General features: G+C 41.1%; 1 protein-coding gene across 1 annotated transcript in view; it reads right to left on the bottom strand.

The window, feature by feature from the left end:
• The window catches only part of kiaa1109 (KIAA1109 ortholog), a 418,633-nt gene that overhangs the window by 137,218 nt on the left and 268,890 nt on the right, over positions 1 to 12,525 (bottom strand). The window contains exons 42-43 of the mRNA XM_059965080.1: positions 7,482 to 7,627; positions 2,476 to 2,695 (exon numbers count right to left, since the gene is read on the bottom strand). Coding sequence (XP_059821063.1) covers positions 2,476 to 2,695; positions 7,482 to 7,627 — 366 coding nt within the window. The remainder of the gene's footprint in view (positions 1 to 2,475; positions 2,696 to 7,481; positions 7,628 to 12,525) is intronic.

Below are 12,525 nucleotides of genomic sequence, written 5' to 3'. Positions count from 1 at the left end.
AACAGCGGCTCTGAAACAGCACCTTTTAAGGTTGAGACCAGAGTTAAACAGGGGTGCATCATTACCCCAACTCTGTTGAACATGTTGAAGAAATAATAATAATAAACATGCAATAAATATCAAGAACATGAGATGAAGAGTCCTTGAAAGTGAGTCCATAGGTTGTGGGAGCAGTTCAATAATGGGGTGAATGAAGTTAAATGAAATTATCCTCTCTGGTTCAAGAGCCTAATGGTTGAGGAATAATAACTGTGCCTGAATCTGGCAGTCTGGGTCCTGAGGTTCCTGTATCACCTCTCTAATGGCAGCAGTGAGAAGAGAGCATGGCCTGGATGGTGCAGGTTCAGGCCGGATGTTGTTTTCCTATGACAACACCCCTTGTAGACATGCTTAATGGTGGGTAGGACTTTACCTGTGATGGACTGGACCGTATCCACTAATATGGCATTGCAGCTGTACAACCTCACAGTCATAAGTATAAAGTGAGTAGATAAAAGGGCTTCACACACAGCCCTGTGCTGATGAAGGCTGATTGATTGGGGCCTGCAAGTGGAAAAATAAAGGATCCAGTTGCACAAGGAGGTATTGAGGCAAAGGTATTGAAGCTTATTGATTAGCTTTACGGGATGATGGTGTTAAATGCTGAGTTCTAATTGAAAAAGACCATCCTGAAGTATGCATTTTTGCTGTCCAGATGTTCCAGGGTTGAATGAGAAGCCAATGAAATGGCTTATGCTGCAGATCTCTCTGTCAGAAGGCAAATTGGAGCAGATCCAAGTCACTTCTCAGGCAAGATTTGAGATGTTTCATCACCAGCCTCTCAAAGTACTTCATCACAGTGCATGAAAGTGCTGGATGATGGTCATTGAGGCAGATTATCACATTCTTCTTGGGGCACCAGTATAATCAAAGCCTGCTTGAAGCAGGTAGGTGCTTCAGACTGCCGAAGCAAGAGGCTAAAGATATCAGTTAACACTCCAGCCAGTTGATCTGCACAGATCTTTAGTAATCAGCCCAGTACCCCATCTGCGCCGGATGTTTTCTGTGGGTTCATCCTCCTGAAGGGTGCTCTAAATTGGCAATAAACAATAGGTGCAGAAGTAGACCATTCGGCCCCTTGAGTCTGCACTGCCATTCTGAGATCATGGCTGATCATTCACTATCAATACCCAGTCCCTGCCTTGTCCCCATATCCCTTGATTCCCCTATCTATCAGATATCTATCTAGCTCCTTCTTGAAAGCATCCAGAGAATTGGCCTCTACCGTCTTCCGAGGCAGTGCATTCCACACCTCCACAACTCTCTGGGAGAAGAAGCTCTTCCTCAACTCTGTTTTAAATAACTGACCTCTTATTCTCAATCCATGCCCTCTGGTACTAGACTCTCCCAACATCTGGAACATATTTCCTGCCTCAATCCTATCAAATCCTTTAATTATCTTAAACGGTCAATCAGATCCCCTCTCAATCTCCTCAATTCCAGCGTGTACAAGCCCAATCTCTCTGCGTAAGACAGCCCTGCCATCCCAGGAATCAACCTAGTGAATCTACGCTGCACTTCCTCAATTGCCAGAATGTCCTTCCTTAAACCTGGAGACCAAAACTGTACACAATATTCCAGGTGTGGTCTCACCAGGGCCCTGTACAAATGCAAAAGGACATCCTTGCTCTTGTACTCAATTCCCCTTGTAACAAAGGCCAACATTCCATTTGCCCTCTTCACTGCCTGTTGCACTTGCTCATTCACCTTCATTGACTGGTGAACTAGGACTCCTAGGTCTCTTTGCATTTCTCCCTTACCTAACTCTACATCGTTCAGACAATACTCTGCCCTCTTGTTCCTGCTTCCAAAGTGGATAACTTCACATTTATTCACATTGAATGACATCTGCCAAGTATCTGCCCACTCACCCAGACTATCCAAGTCTCCCTGTATTCTCCTAACGTCCTCTTCACATGTCACACTGCCACCCAGTTTAGTATCGTCAGCAAACTTGCTGATATAGTTTTCAATGCCCTCATCGAAATCGTTGACATTTGACAATGTCGATCGTTGACAATCGTTGACAGTTTCTGAGTCTCTGGCCTCAGAGACTGAAATCACAGGATCATCAGGGGCTGTGGGAACTCATGAAGGTTCCTCTAAATTTTGACAGTCAAAGTGAACATATAAGGCACTGAACTCATTAAGGGAGCAAAACCTTGTTGTCACCAATGTCACTTGATCAAAGATTAAGAATTAGGGCTGAAATTTAGCTTTGAAAGTTATACCTACTACATTTTTTTGAAAACTATTTCAATTTTGACTTGTAGTATAATAGTCACCAAAGTTGGGTGAGTCGGTTTAAACAGCTTTCATGACAATGTCTCACTTTCACTTCACATAAAACAACAGCAAAGTATGCATGTAAAGGCTAAGAAGAAAAAAAATTCAAGCTTTCAGAAGTGGATCTATGGGAACAAACGTGAAATATACCTTGACGTGTAAGTGAGCTGCTTTTAATCACTGTTGCATTACGTTGTGGCGTTCCTTCAAGAAGATTGTGAAGACTAGGGAAGCTCCCAGTCAAGTAGCTCAGCAGACTTTCCTTCCTAGGACTTTCCCTTGTTGGCAGTCCCGGTCGGCTAATGTGGGCAGGTGAATCTGCTACCGTATCTCCACTGGTGTAGCTGAGAGACTGGTAAGGATGAACACCCTGTATGGCAAGCATGGAAAAAAGTTGGAATATTTTAAAAGCTTAGATAATGGGATAGGTTTAATTTCAACTTTTCTTATGCATTTCACTTCCTATACAATGTCTATATAAACACACTGCAGAAATTTTAATATTTGAAATTCAAATAGGTAATATCATAGATTGGTAGTTTATGGTTACCTCTCAGAAGCAAAATGAAATTGACTGCCCGATGGATAAATGATTATAGTCTATTCAAAATGAACATTGTTATCTCACATAACCCAGAAAATTCAGGACTCAATGGCAATTCTCTGCTACTTGGCAGTTATTCTGAGATTACATCCTACCACTGCAATCCTCACAGAGTTCAATGGGGGAATACAAATTCTGCTGATTTCTCACTGCCACACTACAATTTTTTTCTTGTAAGGAACCTGCAGCAAATTTAGGAACAATGGCTCCACTCAGAAATAAATAACCAAACTTTGAGTGATGCGAGATAGCTGTCCAAGTGCTTTTCTCCTTTTTACTGTGGGTAACATGTTCTGCACCTACTCCACTCATAATCACCAAACCTCTGCCCCTCCAAAACACCTCCCACCTAATGTTACATTTGGAAGGTGAACACTCTGTGAGGTCTCGTTGAAGATGATCATACTGGCTTCATTTAATACACAATGCAATTAAAATACAAGTGAGCATCAAGCATGGGCAGTTTCTGGCTATCAGGAAGTACTGGATCAATATATTCATTTGTCTGTTTGATCATTAAGCTATTTTTCCAATCAGTATCAACAACTACCAGAGCAAGTGGATATTGGAAGATATGTAGATAACTTACCAAATTAATTTTGAAGTTCGCAAATAAATACATAACAAAAACTTTTAGTATCAAAATAGTGAGGGGAACAGACAAGAGATTCTGTGGACGTGAACGGGACACCCAGATGGTATGTTGCCTCCCAGGTGCCAGGGTCAGGGATGTCTCAGATCATGTCCACAACATTTTGGAGAGGGGGGGAGCAGCCAGATGTCTTGGTACACATTGGCACCAAGGACATAGGAAGGAAAAGCAATGAGGACCTGAAAAGAGAATTTAGAGATCTAGGTAGAAGGCTGAGAAGCAGGACCTCCTGGGTAGTAATTTCTGGATTGCTGCCTGTGCTACGCACTTGTGAGGGTAGAAACAGGATGATTTGGCAGATAGATGCATGGCTGAGAAGCTGGTGCAGGGGGCAGGGCTTCAGGTTCTTGGATTATTGGGATCTCTTCTGGAGGAGGTATGACCTGTTCAAAAGTAATGGATTGCACCTGAACCCTAGAGGGACCAATATTCTCTTGGGCATGTTTGTTCGAGCTGTTGGGGAGGGTTTAAGCTAATTTGGCAAGGGGGTGGGAACTGGAGTGAAGGGACTCAGGATAGGACGGATGGTAAAAAAGTAAAGATATCATGCAGTCAGACTGCAGGGAAGGGCAGGCAGGTCATGGGACTTAATTGCAGTCATCAGGCTGAGTATCAAAACATAAGAGATGTAGAATCAGAAGGACAGCAAACATGGTACTCAAGGTGTTGAATTTAAATGCACGTAGTATAAGAAATGAGCTGGATGATCTTGTTGATCTTCATTTCAGGTACAGGTGTTACTGAATCGTGGCTGAAGGATGGTTGTAGTTGGCTGAATGCCCAAGGTTACACGTTATATTGGAGGGACAGGAAAGTAGGCAGAGGGGGTGGCGTGGCTCTACTGGTAAAAAATGGCATCAAATCAGTAGAAAGATGTGACATAAGATCAGAAGATGTTGAATCCTTGTGGGTTGAGTTAAGAAACTGCAAGGGTAAAAGGGCATCGATAGCAATTATATACAGGTCTCCCAACAGTGGCTGGAAGGTGGACCACATATTACAAAAGGAAATAGAAAAGGCGAGTCAAAAGGGCAATGTTAAGGTGGTCATGGGAGATTTTAACATGCAGGTCAATTAGGAAAATCAGGTTGGTAATGGATCTCAAGAGAGTGAGTTTGTTGAATGCCTAAGTGATAGCTTTTTCGAGCAGTTTGTCATTGAGCCTAATAGGGGATCAGCTATACTAGATTGGATGTTACGTAATGAACCGGAGGCGATTAGGGAGCTCTTAGGAACCACTGATCACAATGTGATTGAATTAAACTTCAAATTTGTTAGGGAGAAAGTAAAGTCTAATGTAGCAGACTACATCAGACTACATCCTTACTCCTTACCGGAGTAAGGAAATTACAGTGGTACGAGAGAGGAGTTGGCCAACGTAAATTGAAAGGAACTGCTGGAAGGGATGTCAGAAGAGCAGCAATGGCAGGATAGATGTATTCCAAAAATGAAGAAATACTCAAATGGTAAAATAGTACAACCATGGCTGACAAGGGAAGTAAAAGCTAATGTAAAAGCAAAATAAAAGGCATACAACAAAGCAAAACTTAGTGGGAAGACAGAGAATTGGAAAGTTTTTAAAATCCTACAGAGATCAACTAAAAATCATTAGGAGGGAAAAATGAAATATGAAAGCAAGCTAGCAAATAATATCAAAGTGGATAGAAAAGGTTTTTTCAAGTATGTTATAAATAAAAGAGAAATGAGAGTGGACATTGGACTGCTAGAAAAGGAGGCAGGAGAAATAATAACGGGGAACAAGGAGATGCAGATGAATAAAATGAGTATTTTGCTTCAGTCTTCAATGTGGAATAGACTAGCAGTATGCCAGATGCTGTAGTGTGTAAAGGAAGAGAAGTGGATGCAGTTATTACAAGAGAGAAGGTGCTCAAAAAGCTAAAAGACCTAAAGGTACATTAGTCACCCAGACCAGGTGAACTGCACCCTAGGGTTCTGAAAGAGGTAGTGTTAGAGATCGTGGTGGTGTTAGAGATGATCTTTCAAAAATCATTGGACTCTGGCTTGATGCCAGAGGACTAAGAAAATTGCAAATGTTACTGCACTCTAAGAAAGAAGGAAGGCAGCAGAAAGGAAATTATAGACCAGTTAGCCTGACCTCAGTGGTTGGGAAGATGTTAAGAGTCAAACTGTTAAGAATGAAGTGATAGAATAGCTGGTGACAAAACAAGATTGGACGAAGTCAGCATGGTTTCCTTCAGGGAAAATCCTGCCTGACGAACCTGTTGGAATTACTTGAGGAAATTACAAGTAGGATAGATAAAAGAGGATGCAGTGGATGTTTTATATTTGGACATTCAGAAGGCCAACACATGAGGCTGCTTACCAAGTCAAGAGCCTATGGTATTACAGAAAAGTTACTAACATGGTTAGAGCATTGGCTGATTGGTAGGAGGCAACAAGTGGAAGTAAAAAGACCATTTTCTGGTTGGCTGCCAGTGACTAGTGGTGTTCTGCAGTGGTCGGTGTTGGGACTGCTTCTTTTTATGCTGTATATAAATGATTTAGATGATGGAATAGATAGTTTTGTTGCCAAGTTTGCAGATGGTACAATGATTGGTGGAGGTGCAGGTAGTGTTGAAGAAACAGGCAGGATGCAGAAGGACTTAGACAGATTAAGAGAATAGGCAAGAAAGTGGCAGATGAAATACAATGTTGGAAAATGCATGGTCATGCACTCTGATCGAAGAAATAATTGTGCAGACTATTTTCGAAATGGAGAGAAAATTAAAAAAAAAATGAGATGCAGAGGAACTTGGGAGTCCTTGTGCAGAACACCCTAAAGGTTAACTTGCAGGTTGAGTCAGTGGTGAGGAAGGCAAATGCCATATTAGCATTCATTTCAAGAGGTCTAGAATACAAAAGCAGGGATGTGATACTGAGGCTTTATAAGGCACTGGTGCAGCCTTGCCTTCAGTACTGTAAAGAGCTTTGGGCCCCTCATCCTAGAGAAGATGTGCTGGCATTGGAGAGGGTCCAGAGGAGGTCCACGAGGATGATTCCAGGAATGAAAGAGTTAGCATATGAGGAACGTTTGATGGCTCTGGGTCTGTACTCACTGGAATTCAGAAGGATGGGGAGGGGGATGTCATTGAAACCTTTCAAATGTTGAATGGCCTAGACAGAGTAGATGTGGAAAGGACGTTCCCATGGTGGGAGAGTCTAGGACAAGAGGGCACAGCCTCAGAACAGAGGGGTGCCCTTTCAAAACAGAGATGCGGAGAAATTTCTTTAGCCGAAGGGTGGTGAATTTATGGAACTTGTTGCCACCTGCAGCTGTGGAGGCCAGGTCGTTGGATGTATTTAAGGCAGACATTGATAGGTATGTGATTGGACACGGCATCAAGGGTTACAGGGAGAAGGCCGGGAACTGGGGTTGAGGAGGAGAAAAAAAGGATCAGCTATGATTGAATGCTGGAGCAGACTCAATGGGCCAGATGGCCTATTTCTGCTCCTATGTCTTATGGTCTTTTGGTCTAAAATGCACACTGCTTGGTGGCCATCGTTTATAAATTACATTTTGGTGTAAAAGAAAACAGTATACCAGATTACTGAAAAAACTCTCATCCTGAAAACTATATTTACATCTACAATCTAAAAGCTAAATTAAGAGATTATTGGTATAATAAATGAAATAATCTATGCTGTAAAGAAATTCTGAACATTAGTTGGAAGGGACTAAGATTATGGTTCTGTCTCTCCATAACCACTGGATTTAAAATATTAAACTGCAGTGCATAATTTTAAATGCCAAAATAGTTTGGGAGTGAATTACACTTAGTAGAAATAAAAATAAAATTAAGATAGCACATCATTCTTAATAAACAAACATAGGGAACAGGCATCTTGTTAAATTACAAGCAACTTTTATTTTGTACTTACTTTTATTTTAAGAGTGGATTCATGTGCATGAGTATTTGTTTTGGATAACTTTCTCATGATATCAGAGCCAGTTACTGGTCCAGAGGTTGTTCCACCTCCTGGTGGACGACTGCTCTCCAAAAGCATAGTGTGTTCACTCACTGTAGCTGCAACAAAGAACAGCAGACTTGAGAAAATTACATCTAAGCAGTTACACCTAAACTACATCAGGGTTAAATTCTGGGGTCCACAGTTCATAAAATTAATCTGTTACTATTGTTAAGGAGCATTCTGGATTATGCAAATAAACCAGATATTAATTCAAAAAAGAATCCAGCTTCATTTCTTATAGTAAATGTAAATAAGTTCAGGAAGCTTGCAATTAGCCTTCATTTTTTTTGTCAATTGCAGGCAGTAAATTGAAGTTAAAAGCACAGGCTGCTCCACAGACTAAGAGATTGCATATGCAAGAGACATACATTAAGAAAATGGGGTGTGTTAATTGCTTGTATCAAATCAGGCTACACGGCTGTTATTTGCATCATTATGACTTGAGTGCAAGCTGACAGACCAGGAGGATGTTGTCACTGTCATATCAAACATGGTCACAAGAACAGGCAATCAATAGTTTATGCACTTACCGTGTACACAGAGACAGCCCTGATTTTGGGTGTCTGGCTCACTGTCATCCAAATGTCTTAAAATATTTATGTTAATTACTTTCTCCCGATGGCCTTTGTGCCTTTAGAGTGTCTGATCAATTATAATGTGCTTCCACTACATATCCCAAAGGAACCATCTGTCAACCCAAAGTACTGAAGTAAACAATGTCATTGTGGATATTGAAACCATATTGGATGATGTACTGTTACCTTTGATTCTAGGGCTGTAAAAATGTGATGTACCTTTTGGTTTGTGAGACTCCAGAATGATGCCTGTGTTTTCTTAATAAAAACTCCTACATCAGCAGCTTCATTGTCTCACCAGTGACTTCAATCACAATCACAATCTTTGGATTGTCAGCTGAGATATGTTCATGACCCACAATGTGTCCAGTGACTTCAGCAGTCGAAGGGGGTGAGAATATTTTTTAAAAGGAATGGCACCCATACTTAGATCTGTTTAGGTCAACAACCATGGGATCACAGAGCATCAAAGGACATGGCAAAGAATTAACCTGATAGATGTAAAAGTTTGTGTATGTTTCTGTGTTTTGTGTCAGGGACCAGCTGTCCAATAGCACTTGGGTTGTTTGTTGGAAAAGAGCCACCAGTTGCAAAAGATGGTTACTATCTGCTCGGGACTCCAGAGAGTGTGTATGCTTGTTTGATGGACAACAGATCAAGTCTAGCGTGGCTACTGAGAACATTTGAGTAGTGTGGGAGATACTGTGTGGTAAAACATGACAATCAAAGCCTAAGGCAGGCAATATTTAATTTTCTACATCAAAGGGATACAGCAACATCACAGGCTCAATTATGAAGATGGCACAATACACAGAGTATATGCTCCATAAACCTGAGAAGGTTGAACAGGGAATGGACAAAGCTGGGTGGATTAAGACCAGGAGCCCAGAGTATCATTGGCAGTTGTGCAAAAACCTATCACAGAGGAAGGGAGATCAAGCAGCAGTCATTCTAAGTCACAAATATTTGCAAGAGGGAACAAAGTGCCTGGAATCACATAGTGTACAAATAGCAGAGCTACATTAGAAAAGTGATGAATACGTGGAACACTGAGGCAGTGCACAAGTACAGCTAGACAAATTGAAGGAACAGCTTGGAGAGAGATGAACAACAAGCAGAACAATTAGAACAATACAAGAATGAATTAGTCATGGATCTGGGCGGACTGAGAGGTACTGGGATAAGGCCCAGCAGATAGGTGCTCACTGGGGAGTAGCCATGGGAGTAACTGCTGAGGAAGATGATGAGGTAAATTGGGAACGCTACACCAGGGAGTTTACATGTGGAAAAGTATCCACAAACAGGAGAGGTTATTCCAGTAACAGCTGTCAGAATGGCACCTAGAGAGACCAGGGCTAAAGTCACCAGAGAGACACTGAAGTGGGAGATACAAGTCTTTATCAGAACAAGCAAAGATTCAAAGTACATTTATTATCAAAGTACTGTAGATATGCAGTATATATTCCTAAGATTTGTCTTCCCACAGGCAGCCACAAAATAAAGAAAACCATGGAACCCACTCAAAGAAAATAACCAACAACCCCCTCACATGTACAAAAAAGCAAATAACGTAAATGATTAAGAGTAAAAAAAAATACAAAACACCAACCCACGAAAGTCATCAAAACAGTCCAGGCATATTAAGTTGAGCTCAGTTCAACCTAATGCTGTGTCATTCTTTAATTGCAGGCCACTCCAATCAAAATCACACAAAAAAATGGAGCAACCAGAGACCAGATCAGAGACATAACCTGAACTACAGTCCAATCCACAGGCTGCATCAATTATACCTTGCCGAAGACCATCTTTGGCACCATCCTCTGACAGCATCGAGGGAGAGATATCATCACACGCAGACACCTTCCTCTGGAAGCAGTAAGCAAGAGGCTGGTAGACGAAGTTAAACACCCGCTCACCTACTGCTCTCGCCTCAATGATTTCAATCTTCTTCAATGACTTAATCAGTGAGATGGCAAGAAATGGAGTTCAATGTGGCCTCACACTCTGTTAACAGGCTTCTTGGCCTTGAGGCCACATACTTTGTTCGAAACCTTACTGATACCCTCAGACACAGCAACCCATCGTCCTGAAAACACACCATCAAAATGCAGATCACAGCAGCAGAATATAATAGATTTCTGGTCACAATGGCACCTGCATGCAGTGCTCCCACGGTCAACATCCTCAGGGTAGCCCAGAATACTATACATTTCACTTTTTATTGTGTCTTTTACATCTGTTTTTCATCTTGAATGTGTTTCTGGAACTGTTGGAGCCTGTCATTTGCAGTTTGGAGATTGTGTAGGTGATCGAGCATTTTGCAGTCTTTGAGAGGATTCCAGAAGGCAGAGGCAGCCAGCGCGAGCCTCGTGGTGAGGAGACTGTGGGACGGGGTGTGAGCTGATATTCAACTCCATTTTGCCAATCAAAACTTCCACCGTTCACTGATTAAAGCCATGAGGGAGATTGAAACATCAAGGTGAATGTAGAGGGTTTTCTTTCTTGATTTTGTGGCCATCTGAAGAAAATGAATTTCAGAGTTGTATATTTTGATAATAAATTAACCTTTGGCCCTTTTAAACCTTTCGAACTGCATTTGAAAGAAAAAGAAGACTTTTAAAAATAAGCAAAAGTAGTCTTGTGAACTGACTGTAGAAGTCTTCCTTGATTGCAGTGTTTACTGGCAGCAGGCATCATTCTGGAGGCACTCTGGTAGAGGCTCACTAACTCAAAGGTACATCATATTTTTATACCCTAAGGATCAACAGTAACAGAAGGTGTTTCAATGCAATTTCAATAACTACAATGATATTGTTTACTTCAATACTTTGGGTTGACAAATGGTTCCTTTGAGATAGTTAGTGGAAGCACATTGTAATTCCTAAGACACCTCTGAAGGTCGAAGCACCTTTGGGAGAAATTAATTAACATAAATATCCTAAAACTTTTGACGAGAGAATGCCAGGCACTTAAAATTAATGCTGTTAGGGCTGTTTCTGAGTTCACAAAAACTATTGATTGCCTGTGATCATGTTTGATGTATTAAGTGACAACAACCATCAATCTGTCAGTTTGCACTCAAGTCACAATGGTGCAAATAACTTGGTCATGTTCCCTAGTTCAATGCCAGTTCATTAACAAAACACCACTGCCTTGCATATACAATCTCTTAGGTGCTCTGTTTTTAACTTTAAATTTACTGCTTATTATTTTAAAAAAATACGGAAGGCTAATTGCAAGCTTCTTGAACTTATTTACATTTAAAATGAGAAATGAAGCCTGGTTCTTGCTTGAACTTTAATCTGGTATATTCACAAAACTCCAGACAATTCTAAAGTCATGCAATACAGAAACAAGCTACTGGGCCCACCACATTAATGCCTTTTTGAGCCTATTTACACTAATCTCATTTACTTGTCAGATCCACATCTTTCCATTTGAGCACTTCTTAAATAATGTGATTGTATCTGATTCTGCCATCTCCTCTATCAGCTGTACTTATACTCTTTTAATAAAAAAGTTTTGCCCTGAATTCTCTTCAAAGCTACTTCCATTTCAGCTTAAATTTATGCCCTCTTGCGTTTGATACCCCTCAGCCTGGGTAAAAGAGCATAAACTCCTTCCATAACCCAAGTCTTCAAATCCCCTCTCCAGCACAACCACATCCTTCCTATAGTGTGGCAACTAGATATGTACACAATATTGCAAGTGCAGCCTAAATATTGGGTTGCAAAGTCGCAATGTCACAAACTGACTTCTATATTCAACATCTTGACCCTGTTTGCCATTTATAGGGAACTGTGGATTAGAACCCTAAGCTTCATCAACATTTCTCATTACCTTACTATTTCCTCTACGCGTGCTTGCATTATTTGACTTCCTAAACTGTATCACCTTACATTTAGAAAATAATAGTACAGCACAGGAACAGGCCAGCTGGCCAATGGTGGTAAGCCAAACTAATCAGTAAGCGAGTATCCAACTAAACTCATCTCTCCTGCCTATACATGTTCATATTTTATCTTTTCTACATTCTTGTGCCTATCTAAGACCTCATGAATGCCTTTATTGTATTTTTGCCTCCACCACACCTACAGTGCATTCCATGCACCCACCACTTCCTACAAAACAATCTTGCCCCTCAAACCTCCTTTTAATTTGCCCCCCTGTCATCTTTAAATGCAGGCCCTCTGGTATTAGATATTTGAACACTGAGTAAAAGATACTGGCTGTCTCTCTATGCCACTCAAAACATTACAAACCTCCAGCAGATGTCCCCTCAGCCTCCACTGTTGCAGAGAAAACTGAAGTCTGCCTAACCTCATTTCTAATCCATGTAACATCTTGATAGACCTCTTCTACCCCCTCTCCTAAGCCTC

Source organism: Hypanus sabinus, chromosome 3 (genome assembly GCF_030144855.1).
Source record: "Hypanus sabinus isolate sHypSab1 chromosome 3, sHypSab1.hap1, whole genome shotgun sequence".
Lineage (NCBI taxonomy): Eukaryota > Metazoa > Chordata > Chondrichthyes > Myliobatiformes > Dasyatidae > Hypanus > Hypanus sabinus.
Note: the sequence above shows the minus strand (reverse complement) of the source record. Positions and strands in the feature narration are given on the sequence as shown.